Here is a 21,625-nt window from a genome sequence, read left to right as displayed (position 1 = left end):
ATAGAAAATTTTGTCAAAATTTTATTTCTATAAAAAATGTTGTCAAAATTTTATTTCTATAGAAAAATTTGTTAAAATTTTATTTCAATAGAAAATTTTGTCAAAGTTTTATTTCTATAGAAAATTTTGTCAAAACTTTATTTCTATAGAAAATTTTATAAAAATTTTATTTCTATAGAAAATTTTGTCAAAATTTTATTTCTATATAAAATTTTGTCAAAATTTTATTTCCATAAAAAAAATTGGTCAAAATTTTATTTCTATAGAAAATGTTGTCAAAATTTTATTTCTATAGAAAATTTTGTCAAAATGTTATTTCTATAGAAAATTTTGTCAAAATTTTATTTCTAAAGAAAATTTTGTCAAAGTTCTATTTCTATAGAAAATTTTGTCAAAGTTCTATTTCTATAGAAAGTTTTGTCAAAATTGTATTTCTATAGAAAATTTTGTCAAAAATGTTATTTCTATAGAAAAGTTTGTCAATATTTTATTTCTATAGAAAATTTTGTCAAAATTTTATTTCTATAGAAAATTGTGTCAAAATTTTATTTCTATAGAAAATTTTGTCAAAATTTTATTTCTATAGATTTTTTTTTCAAAATTTTATTTCTATAGAAAATTTTGACAAAATTTTATTCCTATAGAAAACTTTGTCATAATTTTATTTCTATAGAACATTTTGTCAAAATTTTATTTCTATAGATGAAAATGAAAATTTTGTCAGTTTTTTGATATTCAGCAAATAAAATCTTGTGTTCGGTCGATATGGTATCGAGAATTCACAAAAAGTAGGATGTCTGGTCTAAAATTAATTCCCATTAAAAATTTCAACAAAAAAAAAAAATTATATGAAATTTGCTACTTTTAGATGTTTAAAAAATAAAATTGAATTTCAAGAAGAAATCATTGATGGAATTGAAGTAAAATTACTGTTAATCTAAAATTTTTGTCTTAGACATTTGCATACTTTCAGGCTGGCAAATGTAATTCTATAATAATGGAAAACTGTTTATATACACAAAAAATTCTTTCTTCCCAAATGAAATAAATAAACATCAACACACGTTTATCCGTGTATTGATAAGCCAACACAGTCATCCTTCGTCAAAATGACGATGCTTAATTTTATTTTCGACCTACCATTAACTGTACCATCACATTTTTGCTCACGATGCAATTTAAAGTGCCTTGAAATAGGCTGTGGTTAATGTGATGAAGGATTACGTTAGTGTACAAAAATTAAGGATGACTTTTCAGGATTAAATATATTGATATTGAAGCGATTATTTAAAATGTGGCACATATGAACCAAGAAGTAGCACACAGATCTAAAGGAACACCGTTGAAATGAAATGTCATCGCCTGAGAAAAATTGCAAATTTGCCTTCAAAGAGATATATCATTAGACCCTATATAACAGAACCTAAGGTTCGTCTTCTTTAGTGTATCCCATTTGGCCGAGATTCTGTAGTCGAAAGTGCACGAAAGTCTAGTTTTTTGATAAGGAAAATTTCCTAATTCGTAAACTTCCAAAATATTTTGATTCTATGAATGGGCACTCGAAGTAATTTTTCATAATAAGTGTAACCGTTGTTGGTTGTCCTTGAAGTGTTTTCAAAGAAATTTCTTGCTTCCAAGAAAATTATTTTATCAGTTTTTGTTTTTACTACCCAAAACATTTTTTTAGCCCTTTAGCATATGCCATTGATGAAATAAAACAACTTTGTTTAACATTTATTTAAATAAAAGTTCATTTTGAAATTTATTCAATATTCATAAATAGTTTTTGTATTTTTTTTTGTTTTGTTTGTTTTTAATACAGAGGATACAATTTGTTTAGCAAAAATTAAATAATTAAAAATGTCTTACAAAATCTAGAAAAGCAAATTAAAACTTTTTGAAATGAATACAAAAATAAATGGAAAATAAAAAAATTTTGAAAATATAAATGCAAAAGAGAATTTAATTTTCTTTTTGATAACAATTTATTATTTTTTAATTAGAGATTTTTCTAAGAAATCCATCTGCATGAGTTTTGTTTTTCAAAATTCTCAAAATTTAAGTATTCTTTTTACTCATTACGAGTTAAAAATGAATGATGAATACTCAAAATGAAAATTAAATTCGTTTTTGTGGAGTTCGTTGTTTAGGCATTTATATTTTTATAAAGAACATAAAATATAAAAATATAAATTACAAATAAAAGAAAATGAACAAAAAAATTCATAATAATTATAACTAAATAATTATTACAATTTTTCCTACATTGCTATGTGAAACAGAAAACATGACATTTTCTTTGTTAGTCGTTTTGTTTTAGATTTAGTTGTTAGCGGGAGGGGAGTTTTCCTTATACAGTATTTTTTTGGTAATAAAACATAAAATGTTTTAAAGAATAATTTTTAGGAAATTATTCTAGATTTATGTTTATTTTTTTTTGTTTAATTTTACAATTTTTTTCTTTAAGATTAAAAAACCTCTAGGTTTTTTTAATCTTAAAAATTTTCATAATAATTTTTCTCCAAATTTTCAAATTAAATTAAAACCTTTTTATATCACAGTTCTTTACAATTTGGATTTTTTGTTTGTTTGGCCTTCAGTTGTCAGCTATAAGACAAAAAATCCAAATAATTTCAGTTTGTTTTTGTTTATTTCACTTTTTCATATTCTTCTTTTTTCTTTGGTTTAATTGTTTTTGCATTTGAAAAGCAAAACAATAAATATTTCAAAATTTTGTTTTCAAATGAAATTTTGAACTGTTTTGTAAGATTTTGAAAAGGTTTCTATTGAGCATATTTCTATAGATTTGAAGGGATACAAATGTTGTGGGGTAAAGGGGTTGGTTATTGCTGATAATATGTAGTTTACATAAATATTTTAGTTTGATATTTATTTAAAATGTTGTCTTATATTTTATTATAGTTTTTTTTTTGTGCAGTTAAGAAAGGAATGTTTTTTGGCTTTTGATATATTTTATAGGTGGTTACGAATTACATGAAGTTTGTGTTGACTATTGTGACTTTGTTTTATAGTTAAGCATTTGTTTTTCAAAATTCCATTTAAATACACAAAATATTTGAATATTATTTATCATACACTTTTTTTCCTAATAAAAACTTAGAAAACAAAAAAAACATTACTTGTCAAGCATTTCTTATACAAAAAATATTATTTTTTTTTGTGAGTTATGTGTCCTTTACTCTTAAAAATACCAAAAATCCTTAGAATTGTACCAAGTACACTTTTCTACCAAATACCAATATGTTTACAAAAAATATTTTTTTTATTCAATATTTTTTGTACGTTTTGTGACTACAGAAATTCAGTTAAGATCTTAATTTTTAATTTCTTACAAAATGTTTAATTTCCTTGTTTTTACTTAATTGGTTTTTCTTTAGCTCCCTATCTTAATCTCTAAGTAATGCTAATTTAGCGTTTTCTATATTTTTGTTTTGTCTCCACCATAATTACAAAATCAATTATGGCTTTGATACATGAAAAAATTCCTTATACATATATAAATTTCATAGTTCATAGTATAGTTAGTTGGTTATACACATACACAATATATGCATGCAATTTTGTAAATATAAAAATCTCCAGTTTCTTTCTAAATATAATTTTTGGTTTTTGTCCTGTTGGTTTCATGTTGTTTTTTTCTACAAATTTCTCTGATTTACCAATTATCTTCACGTGCTGGTCACAGACTCGTTGTGGCTGTGAACCCCTGGCGTCTTTTCAAAACACGCGATTTATGTAATTCACCTTTGTGGCAGGGCACCACAGTTCCTTGATGATTAATGGAGCCCAAAGATTTTTGACTATAGCTATTGTTGCCAATCAGTGTTCCCAGCATTTTACTCACAGAGAATTTGCGATTTTGTTTTTGTGGCCTGGCTTTTGAATCGATTATCAGTTTTTCGAATGCTTTATACAGCGTGGGTGTATACTCGGCTACCGAAACTTCACAGAAGCCAATTGAACTGGCAGCAGCGAGGGCAGCACCTTCTTTTTCGTGGACCTAAAATGAGATGGTGAATAAAAGAAATAAAGGATTATTAGTTATTGTATTGGTATAAAGAACATAAAGAGAAAAATTAATGCACACTTGAATAAATTATTTTCATTTAGAAAGGAAATTCTAAAATTAGATCTTTTACCCCCGATTTCATGAAGATCCATTAAAACAAAGCTTGTTAATCAACTTTTAAACCATACAATGGATATGTATGTTATCCAGCCTATATACCCACACATCAGTCAGGATTTGATCATCTACTTTAGTGGTAAATTTGACACTTATTTCAAGCATCGATACTTTTGTGTCATCTTTTTTTTAAATTCCATACTTTTTACATATTTAAGCCACATATTTGTCACATTGTGCCACCCTTTAGTTATTCCTTTTATACTGTAATATATTTTGTAAATTTTCATCACAAATCCAGCTAAGATGTTATCGGTACCTTCAACAATAATCTGGTTTACGCTGCGCTACTATATTTGTGATCAGTTTTTACTTCGCCTAAAACTATGCAACGAAAGTTCTTTGTACCATATAAATTGTGTTAACTCTCCTGAATTGTTGAGTATAAGATAGGACTTTCTATGAAATCGAGATAAAATTATTATTAGGATAATTTCACCATTCTGTTTAGAAAAACTAATATAAATGAATTTAATTTATATATTTTTTTATTTATGGAAATGTCTGATACTTTTTAAAATGGTTGTGCAACCGTTTATTGCATGTGATACTTTTTGTGCCACATTTTAGAAATTCTCAACGGTAACGCAGATCTTATATTATTTAAACGTAAAGTAAAGATTTAAATGTAGACTTCAATCTTGTTTTATATTTAACAAATTAATCAGAGCCACTGGCAGAAATGATTTAGCCTTAGCTATCCCTCTGTCCACACTGAAAAAACAGTGAACCCACCGGGAAGAAAACTTTGCATTAATTTTAGAAAATTTTGAATATTTGTAGAACATTTTAACTAAACAGTATTATAAACGTTGGTGTCATGCCGATGTCATAAAAATAAGTAAATATTTTTCCACAAATTCAAGAAAATTTATTAGACATAACTAAGTTTTTTCACTTGTTAAAGAAAATTTTGTAGTTTGAAGGAAAAACTTGGAGTTCAAAATTGCAAGAATGTCTTTAGTGACACACACAGAAAAAAATATCACCCAAAGATTTCCAATTAAAAAGTTGAGTGTAGTTGAATATTTTTTTCAATTAATAAATTAATTGATACAATTAACTTTTTAATCAAGATAGGAACCATTAAATTAATTAAGTCAACGATTGAAAATTTTAAAAATTTTAATTAAAAAATTAATTGATACAATTAAGTATTTAATCAAACTCGCAAAACTAAGTCAGTTAAAAAATAAAAATTTATTTCAAACAATCAATATTTTAATCAAATTAAAAACACCAAGTCAAATAAAAAAGTAATTGAAACTAGTTACGTTTTTAATTCAAAAATTTAATTGAGTTTTGCAATCAACATTGCTTAAGTTTTCAATTGAATCAATTAAAAAAATAATTGAAATTTTCCAATAAATCAATTAATTTTTTTAATCAAATATTTGTTTATACCCAATTAAAACTGTGATTGATACTATCATTTTCGTGATTGAAGACATTTCAATTAAAAAAATAATAGGATCAATTAATTTCGTGATGAATCAGAAAAAAATTTTTTTGTATGTACGAAGTTCATGATGGACGCATTTTTGGTAAAATTTACAAATTTAAAGAAATTCTGAACTATTTTGTGGAAGACACGAATTTAGTTTATCTTTATGCTTCATTTGAGTATATTTTTTCCTTGGTTTTATTTAATTTAACTAACTTACACAAACAATTATTAGAGTAAAGGAAACTTTCTCCAAACATAATAATTCCATGAACTTTAGTGAAATAGAGAGTTCACTTTTTTTTTTGAGTGCAACAATGCATCTCATACATGTCACAAATTCCATCTAATATTTGTCTAATTTTATTTATAGTTTTCAAAGGAGATTAAAAACTTAATTTTTGTTTTTTATAATGGCGAAACATTTGATACATTATTTTGTAAAAATATTAAAAAATATTTTTTCTTTAATGTCTAATATTTTCATATAAATTATTTACACAAAAAAACACATGTTACAGAGACCATACAAATTAAATAAATTTAATCCCTATGAATATCGCATATAATATTAAATGTTAGTTATTAACTTAAATATACAAATTAATAAAGTATTTTTAAATTAGTTTAACATATTTGTTTACCTTTTTTAAAATAGTCCAAAATAAATCACCAAACTGTAGGAAATTATAAATAAGCCAAATAAAAAAGGACAAACAATAAAATTCTATATTTATTTTGGCTTCAAATTTTGTGTTATTACTCGTATCTAAAATATAAAAAAAAAAAAAAACAAAAAACAATTTATACTATAGCAAACGCATTGGTAGATCAATTCATCTATTGGCAAGAAAACACAACCCCTGCTAATATTACGAAATTTTTGTTGTTTCTTAGGGGCCAATAGTTTAACAACTAGAGCTAAGAAATCCGCTAGCATATGCTGCTTAAAATGACTTTTTCATGTAAACATTTTTGTATTTCCTCAAACAAATTGTGATTATTGTGTAAAAATGTAGGCATTGAAAATTGATTGATTTTTTGCTCGTCGTATATTCAAAAGGTTTTATTACTAAAGCTATGAGGAATATAAATGAAAACATTTGGCATATACATATTATTTTTCAGGAAATTGTGTCAATTTTTTTTTTTTTTGTACATGGTCAAGGGAATAGTTGACTAAAGACCAAAAACGGTGATCAATGTCCTTGAAAATGTAAAGAATATAAAAACAAATAATTTATGGAAAATGTCCAACAAAATATAGATAAAGAAAAATTTATGTTTAATATGCTCAACATTCAAAGGGAAAACAATAGAAATTTCTTTGGCGGAAATTTCCGGAAAAAACACATTGATCATTAAAATTTGATTTGAAAATGGGAACTTCTGAAATATTTATAAATTAGTCTCCCATGTGATTATAATATTCGTAATATCTTTTAATTATTTTGTAAATTATTCAAATGGAAGACTTATCATGTGTCTATGAATAAATAAACTCAGTGAGAGCGTATGCCACAAAATTTAATAATGTTTGGAGAATTATCCAAGAGGTTTATGACAATTAAGGGAAATTTCCCAAAATGTAATAAAATTTCCGGAAACACACATTTCAAATTCATTTTCTTTTAAGATTGGAAATTTGCAAATATTTATAAATTAGTCTCTCATATGACTATATGATATTCGTTATATTTTCTACGTCCAGTATCTTTTAATTGTATGGCAAATTATTCAAATGGAAGATTTATCCCAATTCGATGAATAAATAAACACAGCGAGAGAGTATGCCATAAATTGTATTAATATTTGGAAAAGTTTCCATGAGGTTTATGATAATTGAGGGAAATTTACCAAATTTTATTAAACCACAAGGCAATTATAATTTTAATAAGTTAAATAAGATAAACATATTTTCGATGAATTTTAACCAATTCAAGCTGCACACATAGAAAAATTAACAAATTGGATAGAGTATATAAGATACCTAAAATAAAAATGATAAGAATTTTTACAAGTCAATTCGTAAAATATTTAATTATTATGTATTAGTAGAAGTAGTGAGCTAAAAACGATTTATTTAGAATGCACCCGTTTATTGATTGTTCAGAAATGTTTGAAGTCAAAATCAATCTTGCATTTATATTTTCACTGAATTTTATTTTATTTTTGTTTAAGTTTATGAAATAAAATCCTTACAAACTAGAACAATTAAAAATAAATAAAACCCTAAACATTGTTGTTGTTGATATTATAGATACAATATTTCTTGTCATAAATATAAAACTATTATAAGGTGTATTAGATTGCACACACAAAAAGTTTTAGCATTTTGTAAAATTTGAAAGCTTTTCTCAATTGTGGTTAATGACAAGTTAATAGATATTTTAAAATTTTTAGTCGAAGTGTATCATATCATTTTGTGGTTTTATAAGAATTTTATATAGATATCCCTACGGGAAATGGATCAAGCACAGAACCGGTACAGGACTAGTTCCTGGTGTGTATGGACCAGTTCCAGTTCTGGTCAAAACGTATGGATGGGACCGGTCAGTTTAACATGGGTTTGTCATTGACGGGGTAAATTACATTTTAGGACGCGTTTTGGACTCATCCCATAGGACACGTCCTGGGACAAGTCTCGGATAAACTCTTAGAAATCTGTTTCAATTTGGGTATCGCAATCGAACCCCAAATAAAAAAAACTTTTGGAATATGTCGAACAATAGGTTATTCTGATAATTTTATTTCAATAAATGTGAAAATGCTTGATATTAAATCTTAATGGATCTAAGATTTTAATGTCAAGGGAGTACGGAAATAAATAAATTACGGAGCACAAGTACCAGTTCTGTGATAGTTCCGTCAGTGGCAATTTGCACCAATTTCCCGTAGGGTATTATTGTAAATGCATTTATAAAATTTCATACAATATATATATTCCGATATAAACAAAATGTGTTTCGGGCACAATTTTAAAACACAATATATTTAAGTGCAAACATGTAATGTTCCTAAACTAACACTAAATGTTTGGGACATCTATTTTAATATGTTAGAATATATTATGTTTGTGGCATGAATGTTTCATAAAAATCATATGTGTGAATGCAAACATATCTAAATTTACAAATTTCGACTAAACATACATATGTTGTGATATTTTATTCAAAGCGACAGAGAGAGTATAGAGAAAGAAATAGAGATGGAAACCGGGAGAGTTGACGAAAGATATCAACATAACAGCGAAAGAATCAAACGAGAACAATTTCTGTGAAACCGCTTGTATGTTGTTTCGGAAAATTGTTTTATGATAGGGCCAAAAATTTGATATGCTTAAGTCTAAATATTATTTAATTTTAATAAAGAGAATAGACATTCGGAACCAAGAGAATAGACATTTGAAAAACAAACAGCATATGTTTTCGCCTTGAGAGCACCATTTTATGCATGTGTGGACATGTGTTTTGTTTATCATTTTGGCATTATGGGCACAATTTTTTTCTTGGTTCATTAAAAGAAATCAGGGGTCTTCATAAAAATAACGAAAGGGCACTATACTCTTTTTAGAGTTGTAGATTGGTTTAGTGTGCAATGTAGATTGGTTTAGTGTGCAATTTAAAAAAAATATAAATATAATCCAAATATGCTTTTTTAGAACATTATCCAAAAGGCCACATTTAATATTACATCATGCAGCACTCATGAAAAATATTTAATCTCTAAAGAACTTTATATCAGAATTATTCATTGATAAAATTTTAGTTTGAATATCAATTCAGGGGGCTAATCACGGCACTCGATATCGAATTCATAATCGTATCGAAAAAATTGTCGATACGATTAAAAGTTTGGATCACGGCATTCGATCGAAATTTGATGCAATTTCTCTAGCATTGCCAACAGCAAAAAACGAAGTAGAACAAGATGAAATGACAAAATTAAATTAGCGACACAAAATAGAATGTAGAAAAACACATGTTTTTGAAGATTTCAAAGTAAAAAGTAAATTGTATTGCATTATATCTTATGGACCAATATTTTTACATTCCTCCGAATTCCTTCCTACTTGGAGGATGAGATGAATATAAAATAATTCGGCGACAAATAAGGAATAAAAGGGCACATTGTTATTGGTGTAAGTACATGGGTTTGAAATGGTGTGCACTGTTAGAATGTCACCTTTTTGCAGGCTCAATGGACGATTTCGGCTGACGAAGGAGGCGAAATAGAAAATAATTTTTGGTGGCATGTCAACGTCAATTCTATCGCTTTACAATTGTCTGCCGTCTTAAAGCATTTTTCCAGTGGAAGCCTTCATTATTCACTATTCTTACAAGGTGGTCCAGAAGCGTTATGTTGTCACGGAATGGTTGATCACAATCTCTTGGATACCGATCTAGCATATGCACTTTACATATGGTTCTCCGCCAAGCTAGGATGCTCGCTCCCGAACTCGACTATGACCAATTTTTGTTTAACATTTATTGGAGTTGCATTAGTCCTAAATATTCAAAATATGTTCATTATAACATATGTAAATTTACTACAAACTAGCAACAATTCGAACTAAAACTAATATATTTACTATTCCTATATGGCGAAAACAATGTAAAAAACAAGTGAAAAATGTTTTACGATTGCAATTTACCAATCGAAAAAATTGTCGATCAAAAAAACTCGATATCGACTCGCGTGATCCGACAAATTTAGATTTCGATCAAAAGTTCTCGATATCGAATGCCGTGATTAGCCCCCAGTATATTAAATAACCCTTTATATACTGAGTGAATTACTGTTTACTGGTCTCAAAAGTTTACATTGTCCAGGTTATATAATTTTGATACCTAGTTTAGTATAAAAAATAATGTATATGTGATTTAATGCCATGTCGCTTTAGAATGTATCTTGTAAATATATACAAAAAAGGGATTTTACATGAATGAATGTAATGGACACAATAAATTGGTTACATGCAATAAATTTCTTCATAACTAAAACAATATGGCTGCACACATGATTCAGACTATCTAAATATGGTACCAGAATCATTAAGTTAAATGAGATGTGGATGCCTGATTTAATATCAATTCGTTTTGTAATTGTAAATATTCAATAATATTAATTCTATGCATTTATAAACAAAATTTAAATTAATGGTACTCAATTTTATGAACTGCAGAAAATCGATATAGACTATTGAAATAAGCTACTATTCTATTTATCAAAAGGACTTTCAAATCTTATGAATATGCTTCATGTGTGCATTCCAATTTGACAGAAAATTTAACTTCAAAATATACATATCTCTATGCGAAAATGGTGCACATTGAACGACCTATTCCAGAATCGTTGCCGAAGCTGTAGTTTATCGAAATTTTTAAATTTTCATCTATATTATTAATTTAATAATAAAAATTTCATAAAATCCAATATAATAAATTATATATAAATAGATCCGAATTTATACTCACTTTGGTACTCAATTTTATGAGCTGCAGAAAATTGATATAGACTACTGAAATGAAGTACTATTCTATTTGTCATAAGGACTTTCAAACCTTATGAACATGCTTCATGTGTGCATTCTAATTTGACAGAAAATTAAACTTCAAAATATACATCTATCTACGCACACTGACTGCCTATCCCAGAAACGCTGTCGAAGCTGTAGTTTATAGAAATTTTTAAATTTTAATCTATATTATTAATTTATTAATAAAAATTTCATAAAATCCAATATTATAAATTATATACATATATAAATAGAACCGAATTTATAGTCACTTTGGTACTCAATTTTATGAACTGCAGAAAATTGATATAGACTATTGAAATGAGCTAGTATTCTATTTATCAAAAGGACTATCACATCTTATGAATATGTTTCAAGTGTGCGTTCTAATTTGACAGAAAATTAAACTTCAAAATATACATCTACCTAGGCACACTGAAGGCCTATCCCAGAAACGCTGTTGAAGCTGCAGTTTATTGAAACTTTTAATCTATATTATTCATTTCTGTACTCTATTGATATTAAAAATATACTAGGACTATAAATTTATTGAAAACTCATTATTATAATTATCTGTTATCAACGTATAGCAAACATATCCATACAAGCTCTGGTCCTTTATCAGTTCTGGGGTTGATCCATTTCCCATAGCGAAATTAGTCGGAAATTGATTATTGTTATGTATATCTAATATTTAACATTCAAATATCTGCAATATTTTCTTGTTAAAAGCAATTTTTCATAAAATATTTAATCAAATATTTTGTAACAAATATATAAATATTTATATAAATTCAAGTGCCCCTTAAATTCTTTCCACTATTTTTTTTTCTTAATTCTTGCCAATTTGTATACTTTTTTACATTTTTCATGTTTCGCTTTTTTTGTTTATTTGTTTAAGATATTTCTTGCAAATAAAAATTTGTAACGAACGAAGATTGTCCAAGACGTGTTGTTATTGCTTTGTTTGTTATTATAAATTGTGTAAAATAAACTAAACTTTTCTGACCTTCAAATAGATTGTTTAGTTAGCCTAAAGAGGCCTTATATATTGAAGATTTAAAAAAAAAATCTATAAAAATACCATAAAACCAATTCGATTAACCCAATAAGAGTGGGGGCCAGTATTAAAATTTATGTAGATCCTCACCAAAAATTTAGATGAGAGCACGACCCGTCTAACCTTGGGCACATTTTATCAAGCTTATGAAAACACAGGTAAGTCCGTAGTCAAGGAGGCGCATTAGACCTTAGAGGTGGCATATTAAAAAATATTCTAAAAGAATGTCTGTGTGTGTTCGTTTTTTTTTCGATATTAATTATTAAGAAACATAATTTGAACAAGGCAACACAGTATAAAAAAAAAAAAAACAAAATTGCGTTTATGTGTGGGTAAAAAACAAATTATTGAAAAATGTCGTTGAACTTGCGTTGCGCTCCAATTATTGTAGAATTTTTATGAAAATTGGAGGCTTCTGAGCATTGTATAAATTATATAGATTTTTTTTTTTTGGGTTGAATCCACTAAGAATCATTTAATGATCAGTCAAATGTAATGGGGTATCTCCCACAATTCACAGCAAGGGGTTACGACAAGCCAGTTGCCATAAAAAAAAGAAAACAGAAATCTCAAACAAATTCTTTATTCACAACTGATGGACAGTTTGCTGCTAAGAGATGCCATTTATTTCCTCCTTGAGACTGGCGCGTGGTATTTTCGAAAAAAAAAATGTTTGTTTTTTTTTTCTGTGCTACTGAAATTCTTCTTTTCATTTCACAGTGATTCAAATTGACTGTTTGGCTATAAGTTTTTGGCATACGTACATGCGACTTGTATTTGGCCAAGTGTGCCGGCGTGTGCGTTAAATTGAGACATTGAATTCTATGTAAAATTATGATATGCTTTGGCATTTACATTTTTGTTACTTTTTTCATTTTCTTCCAATAGAACTAGAATGAATAACAACAATTAGTTTTACGAATTGTATTCATATATAGATATTATTTATTGCTTAATTTAAATACGAGTTCGTTAAAATATGAAGCAAATAAATTTGTGGGAAAATGTAAAATAATTTAATATTTATTTTCATACCAAAGAAATTTCAATTCACTCATTAACAAATCATATATAATAAATTATGTTATATTATCATAGAAGATCTGTTGCTTCTATTTTCTTGAGATCAATTAATTGAAGGTTTGCAAACGTCGGCATATTTAATACAAGGTGACCCTCTTAGTGACCTTAACTCAAGCACCCCGTAAAGTGATTTTAAGCTGCACACATAAAACAAACATTTAAAATGTTAAAGTTTACAGTCTTAACAATATACTTTTTATTGTTTTATAATAATATCAATTTGATTATCTATACAGGACTTAATTAATTTTCACTGTATACATTATAATGAAATTACAAAAGACAACTGATTCTCCATTCATGCAGGAAATTATTTGCTTGTGCAAATAATCTTAAGGTAAAATGTTTTGGCTGATATCTTAGATCTATAACAATTCCTTTGAATATAGTATTACTATTAAAATAGATAAAATATTAACTGATGGTAATTATATCAACATTTCTTTAAGAATTTAATAATGGACAAGCTGTGTGCAGCCTAATACCAAGCAAAACAATATGCATATTTTATTTTATTGTGGGTAAAACTAGTTCTCCATACAAGTTTATTACTTAAGTTATGGAATATATTATTTTTTCAAATATCTATTATTTTTCCAATTTTAAACAATAAAACGAATTGATATTGAACATATATGTATACAAGGTAACAATATGTGATAACGACTTTCAGATTTGAGTATTTGACTCGGGGTGTGCATTTTAATTTTACCTTAGTAGGCAATACGTTATCCTGTAATTATTAACTTTAACTCAAGTGTTACATGAAAATATTTAAAGTTAAAATTATATATGGGCTACGGATTAGTTAATTGAATAATAAATCTGTTTGTGAAAACAAAACCTTCTCCATACAAGTTTATTGGTTAAGTTATGGAATATATTATTTTTCAAATGCCTATTATTTTTCCAATTTTAAACAATAAAACGAATTGATATTGAACATATATGTACACAAGGTAACAATATATGATAACGACTTTCAGATTTGTGTATTAGACTCGGGGTGTGCATTTTAATTTTACCTTAGTAGCCAATAATCCTATGATTATTAACTTTAACTCAAGTGTTACACGAAAATATTTAAAGTTAAATTATATATTGTCTACAGATTAGTTAATTGAATAATAAATCTGTTTGTGAAAACAAAACCTCTCAAGGTAATAACATTTTCCTAAATTATATTTCCTTTTAATTTGTCATAAATTTTTAAAATAATTCTCCTAAGTACTTCCAATAAATCATTTGACACTGTCATTTCAACACCATAGAATAAAATATTTGCAATCAACTAGAGACATTATGACAAATATGTGTCAATAATGAGGGTCATTTTGCAAATATTTCTATACATTAATAAATATAACAGGCAATTTGTATGCAAATTCAAAAAAATAAAAACAAAACCTCAACTTTTCCCAAGGTAATTTCAGAACTATATTCGATGAAAGAAAAATTGCAAAGAAAGTATGTCAAACAGCCGCCGCAAAGAACCTGTTGATAAGATTTAGTTTTTTCTTTGCTTACTTTGTACTACTTAAAAAGTCAATAGCACTAAATGACCTAGATTTGCGTGTAGAATGCGAAACGCAGATAAAATGAGAAATTGCCTTGCTAATAATTTGTGATTTAAAGATTGGCTAGATACTTATTAAGAAAAAGAATGTATATATGTATAAACCATAAAAAAACCTGGCAGTTTTATAGCACTCAAAGAATGATTTGTTAAGATTTGTTTTTTCTATGAAAGTGAGTTATTTGTTTCATTTTTACTATGGAGGTCATTGTTATATTATATTGCCGAAGGAGGAATTCATCATTATTTTGGCAAAGAAAAAAACAACAGAAGATATTAATAGAAAAAAAATTCAAAAAAAGACCTTAAATAAATTCAGACATTTTTTATAATTTATTTACTTATTTTTTTTCTTGAAGAATCAGCAAAAACAAATATATATGGCCGTAAGTTCAGCCAGGCCGAAGCTTATGTACCCTCCACCATGGATTGCGTAGAAACTTCTTCTAAACACTGCCATCCACAATCGAATTATATGGGTTGCGTTAACGCTTGCCGATGGCAAGGTATCTTAAAACCTCCTAACACCGTCTTCTAAATTATAAGTAAGTCCATACGTGTAATATTATAAAATTAAAAAAGACCGATTAAATACGTATATAATTAAGTTTGACAAAATTTTCTATGGGAATAAAACTTTGACAAAATTTTCTATAGAAACAAAATTTTAACAAAATTTTCTATAGAAATAAAATTTTAACAAAATTTTCTATAGAAATAAAATTTTAACAATATTTTCTATAGAAACAAAATTTTAACAATATTTTCTATAGGAATAAAATTTTGACAAAATTTTCTATGGAAATAAAATTTTGACAAAATTTTCTATAGAAATAAAATTTTGGTAGATTATTTTTGGCTCGAGTGATTATGAACCGATATGGACCAATTTTTATGTGATATGGGATCGGCTATATATAACTATGGAACGATATGGAATAATTTTGGTATGGGTGTTAGCGGCCATATACTAACACCACGTTCCAAATTTGAACCGGATCGTATGAATTTTGCTCCTCCAAGAGGCTCTGGAGGTCAAATCTGGAGAACGGTTTATATGGGGGCTATATATAATTATGGACCAATTCTGGCACGGTTGTTAGAGACCATATACTAACATCATGCACCAAATTTCAGCCGGATCGGATGAAATTTGTTTCTATTTGAGCCTCCGCAAGCCAAATCTGGGGATCGATTTATATGGGGCTATATATAATTATGGACCGATATGGACCAATTCTGGCGCGGTTATTAGAGACCATATATCAATACCATTTTCCAAATTTCAACCGGATCGGATGAAATTTGCTTCTCTTAGAGGCTCCGCAGGTCAAATCTGGGGATCGGTTTATATGGGGACTATATATAATTATGAACCGATGTGGACTAATTTCTGCATGGTTGTTAGAAGCCATATACCAACACCATGTACCAAATTTCAGCCGGATCGGATGAAATTTGCTTCTCTTTGAGGCTCCGCAAGCCAAATCTGGGGATCGGTTTATATGGGGGCTATATATAATTACGGACCGATGTGACCCAATTTTTGCATGGTTGTTAGAGACCATATACTAACATCATGCACCAAATTTCAGCCGGATCGGATGAAATTTGCTTCTCTTTGAGGCTCCGCAAGCCAAATCTGGGGATCGGTTTATATGGGGGCTATATATAAATATGGACCGATGTGGACCAATTTTTGCATGGTTGTTAGAGACCATATACCAACACCATGTACCAAATTTCAGCCGGATCAGATGAAATATGCTTCTCTTAGAGGCTCCGCAAGCCAAATCTAAGGGTCCGTTTATATGGGGGCTTTATATAAATATGGACCGATGTGGACCAATTTTTGCATGGTTGTTAGAGACCATATACCAACACCATGTACCAAATTTCAGCCGGATCAGATGAAATATGCTTCTCTTAGAGGCTCCGCAAGCCAAATCTGAGGGTCCGTTTATATGGGGGCTATACGTAAAAGTGGACCGATATGTCCCATTGGCAATACTACTTGTGTCAAGTTTCAAGCCGATAGCTTGTTTCGTTCGGAAGTTAGCGTGATTTCAACAGACGGACGGACATGCTTAGATCGACTCAGAATTTCACGACCCAGAATATATACTTTATGGGGTCTTAGAGCAATTTTTCGATGTGTTACAAACGGAATGACAGAGTTAATATACCCCCCATCCTGTGGTGGAGGGTATAAAAATATCATATTTTGTAAAAAAAAAGTATTGAAACCATGGATCGTATAATCATTATTAATAATTCGTAGAAGGTATACGCCACCCAGGTCGATATTTTTCTGAAATTGAAATCTTCATATTTTAATTTTTATGGAAAGGTCCAAATTTTTATTTTAAAAATATTGCATATTTAATAATAAAAAATATTAAAATAAATATATTTTTTTAATTATAAAATATTGCATTTAAATTCAGTTGCATGTTTTCAACAAATAAAAAATAAAACTTATTAATAATAAATAAATTTTTAAAATATCTTACAAAGAGCAAAGTTTTAATGTACAATGTTTGCTTAGAGTTTCTCACATTATGGAATCATCTTGCTTAGTATTGCATAGCAAATAAAATATTTGAAATTAAATTTTTTCGAGAGAAATGTTTTGTGAAAAACTTACATGTCAATATTGAAGCACGTGCCATTGACAGATTTTTATAAAGACATGACCAGATATTGGTACGAATAAGTCTAGAATGTCATTGCAGCTTGTAGCGTTGTGAGTTAATGTGAAACAAGGATTATGCATGCCAGCAAGGACAAAGAAATCACCATGATAAATATTTCGTCTTTGTGTCACCTGCAGCACTATGTGTGGTTCGTAATGGCAATGGAGGAAATTCAATGGCGATATTCAATAAGTGATACATAGGCTAGGCTAGAGTTATGAAGGATATTTTGCACATGATCTCATGCATCAGGAAAGATGGAAGGCTAATTGAATGCATAAGAACTTTTTCCCCGATATTTTTCATAGAATTTGGATATAATGGAAAACTTTGTTAGGTATTTTTTCTTATTGTTAAGAGCAGATGCTTTGGTTCTATGAATACCATACGTAAAGTTTACTTTGAAATTAAATTAAATAATGCAGAATATAAAAAACTAGGTATTATGTTTTAAGAGTTTTTTTTTTGCGAAAAAAGATTAATTAGGGGATGACATTTTTTTATTGGGAATTTTATGGTATTATTTGAGAATTATAAAAACATATCTAAGAAGTGTACTTATATATTCACCTCTTAATATTTTAGGGAATTTGTTGTTGGGCTTTTCATTTTGTTGTTAAATCAAGTTCATCAATTCAATCAACTTTTTAATTGGAAATATTTTGGTGATATTTTTTCTGTGTATATTTTTTTGAGCATTGACTGATAAATTACCTTCAATTTTTTCTTTGATGGAATTTGATATAGATTAATTATTTTTCATTCCAATCATATATATTAGATGCAGTATTAAAAATGTGTGCAATTTCTAAAGCCAAATTAATTGATATTTTTAGGGCCTGCCTCAATTATTTCTAGCATATCAATAAGCTATTTTAAAATATATGAATTTTTGATGTGTGCAAGAGATATATTTTCATATAGTTATGATATGTTTGAGTTTTTTATCACTCAATTTCTGCATATTTAAGGACATATCTAGAAATTGAGTGGTACAAATTAATTTATAGTTTTAATATTTTTATTTTTATTTTTCAGTCCTTTTGTTTTCTAAGGCACTTTGATCATAACTAATTTTTTTGGAAAAAAAAATTATTTTACTGAAATGTAAATTTGACGTGTCCACACGTCCTATATGTTTTATCAGTTTACTTTAATAATGAGTTTTGTGTCTTTTTATTTAAGTTCCTAAAATTCGAGATATATTTGTTTTCAATCTATTTTAACTAATTGATAGAGAAAAATAACAGTATACATAACCTGCGTTGATAAGTCTACTCCCCAAATATCTAAACATTTTTTATGTGTGTGTTTATATTGCGTTTTGCTAGAAACCAGGGTAAAAATAGATTATATTAGAATTCCTTGTTATATGCTGATTGATTTCGTAAAACTGCAAAAAATAAAATCTCTTAGACTCTTGAAATTTTATTTATGCGGGCCTATAAAACCAACATTGTTTTTTATGCATTCACAAGCCCCCCAGAAAAATAGCTGTCAATTCCCTATTAACATTAATCGATTTTGTAATAGTGAAAAATTGTGCAATTAGCTATAGTAACATCTCCCTATTACTTATTTCCCACATAATGCATTTATCTATTCAATTGCAAAAAAAAAAAAAAAACGAAATACCATAAAATATGCATTCATTATAAAATTAATTACACCACTTAGGGAATCCCATTGTTAGATTAGGCCACACCATCATCTAAAATAACATTAAGTAATCATGATCAATAATCGCATCATCCCAATTTCCCACATAATAATAATCACAATAGACCTCACATTGGCTATCCCTTCCAAGTAGGCATACATATTTGTTGCATTCAAAGTTTATGACCCAAATTTGTCTAATTCCTAATCACACACGCACACTTTCGTAATGATAAGCATAAATTTTCGATGTTTTCTTGCTGTCGCCGTTTTAGTTTTCCCTCGCCCCTCTATTTCATTGGGAATTTCTACATTTTGAAGTGGTTTGCATGAATATAAATCTTATACGAGTGCATAACATAAAGGGCAAGATCCCATTCATGGGTGTTATGTGGGACCTATGGCAACTTAAATTAATTTCACTTTATATTTTTAGTGTGTAGGGAGAAAAACTCCACTTCATTTAAAATGTATAATTATAATCATAGTGTTAATATGTTCATTAGAATTTCCACCTTTCTTAGTGATTTTCAAGTGTTTCTAAATTTATATCATTCTCTCTCTCTCTTTCATTTTTTTTGGGGTGGGGGGTTTGTCCTTACCTCTCTCAAATGGTCCAAATCGGCTTTGTTCCCCACCAAATATGCTGTGGGTGCATTCTGTAATGATTTGAATTCAGCCAGACATTTAGCCGCATATTCGAAACTAGTGCGTTGTGTGATATTGTAAACGATCATGCAAGCATCTGCCCATAGAACCTGAAAGAGAGGAAGAAAAAAAAAAACAAAACAAATATGAAAATTAAAAAAAGAAATTCTTTCGAAATTTTTTTCCATAGAAAATTATTAAGACATCAAATGTAATGGGGTCGCCAGAAACCAAACATTAAAAAATGCATAATAAGAATATATAATTACAAAACAAATGAGGTTGGAATAGTGTATTTTTTTCAATTATTGGACAATAATGTGGACTAAAGAGAAATTTTGAAATTTTTTCGTATTTGGGAAAATTGTGAAATTTTTTTATTTTAAGTTAAGTACTGTAATGATTTTATAGCAGAATTTTAAATAGAAAATTATAATATGAAAATACAAAAATTAAACAAAAATATTGGAATTGTATATTTAAATAAAATATTTTCTACAAAGAAAAAAAAATTAATTTAATCACGAAATTAATTGATCCAATTAATATTTTAATTGAAATTTCTTCAAACTCCAGAATGATAGTATAATAATTAGTTTGAATACAAATTTAATTGATTTTGGTGAAAAAAATTTTATTTTTTTGTATTGGGGAAAATTGTGAAACATTTTTTAAGCTAAATACTGAATTTAAGCGACATTTTAAATAGAAAATTATAATATGAAAAAATATAAGTAGAAAATTTAAATTTAAATAAATTATTTTCTACGCGGAAAAAACATTTTCTGAATTAATCATGAAATTTTTATAGAAAATTTTCACGAAAATAATAACATCGATCACAGAATAAATCATTCAATTAAAAGTTTATAGCAGAATTTTAAATAGAAAATTATAATATAAAATAAATACAGAAAATTAAACAAAAATATTGGAATTGTATATTTAAATAAAATATTTTCATATTACATGTTAGCCTGATACCGATGTATAATTAGATGTATAATTAGATAAAATATTTTCTACAAAGATCAAAAATTAATTGAATCACGAAATTAATTGATCCAATTAATATTTTAATCGAAATTTCCTCAAACACCAGAATGATAGTATAATAATTTGTTTAAATAAAAATTTAATTGATTTTGGTGAATTTTTTTTTGTATTTGGGAAAATTGTGAAAAATTTTTTAAGCTAAATACTCAATTTAAGCAACATTTTAAATAGAAAATTATAATATGAAAAAATATAAGTAGAAAATTTAAATTTAAATAAATTTTTTTCTACGCGGAAAAAACATTTTCTGAATTAATCGAAATTTTTATAGAAAATTTTCACGAAAATAATAACATCGGTCACAGAATAAATCATTCAATTAAAAATTTAATTGATTTTGGTAAAAACAATGAAATTTATTTAGGAAAATTGTAAAAAAAATTTTAAGCTAATATTTATATTTAGATAAAATATTTTCTACGCCAAAAAAAAACTTTTTCTGATTTAATCACGGAACTAATTGATCCAATTAGTTTTTTTTATTAAAATTTTTCAAATAATTCTTTCAATTCCAAATTTAATTAATTTTGGTCTAAACACTCAATGTTTTAATTGAAGCAATCAATTATTTATTGTATTATTGTTTATTTATTTATAATTATTTTTTATTTATATATTTTTTAATTTTAGAAATTTTTATACTTTTTTATGAAGTCGATTATTTTTCTTTAGAATTTA

General features: G+C 27.2%; 1 protein-coding gene across 1 annotated transcript in view; it reads right to left on the bottom strand.

The window, feature by feature from the left end:
• Positions 1-2,689: 2,689 nt before the first annotated feature.
• LOC142227181 (ras-related and estrogen-regulated growth inhibitor-like protein) overlaps positions 2,690-21,625 on the bottom strand; it is a 59,971-nt gene continuing 41,035 nt past the window's right edge. The window contains exons 4-5 of the mRNA XM_075297583.1: positions 19,846-20,001; positions 2,690-4,021 (exon numbers count right to left, since the gene is read on the bottom strand). Coding sequence (XP_075153698.1) covers positions 3,701-4,021; positions 19,846-20,001 — 477 coding nt within the window. The 3' untranslated portion in view covers positions 2,690-3,700. The remainder of the gene's footprint in view (positions 4,022-19,845; positions 20,002-21,625) is intronic.

Source organism: Haematobia irritans, chromosome 2, assembly GCF_050003625.1.
Source record: "Haematobia irritans isolate KBUSLIRL chromosome 2, ASM5000362v1, whole genome shotgun sequence".
Taxonomy (NCBI): domain Eukaryota; kingdom Metazoa; phylum Arthropoda; class Insecta; order Diptera; family Muscidae; genus Haematobia; species Haematobia irritans.
Note: the sequence above shows the minus strand (reverse complement) of the source record. Positions and strands in the feature narration are given on the sequence as shown.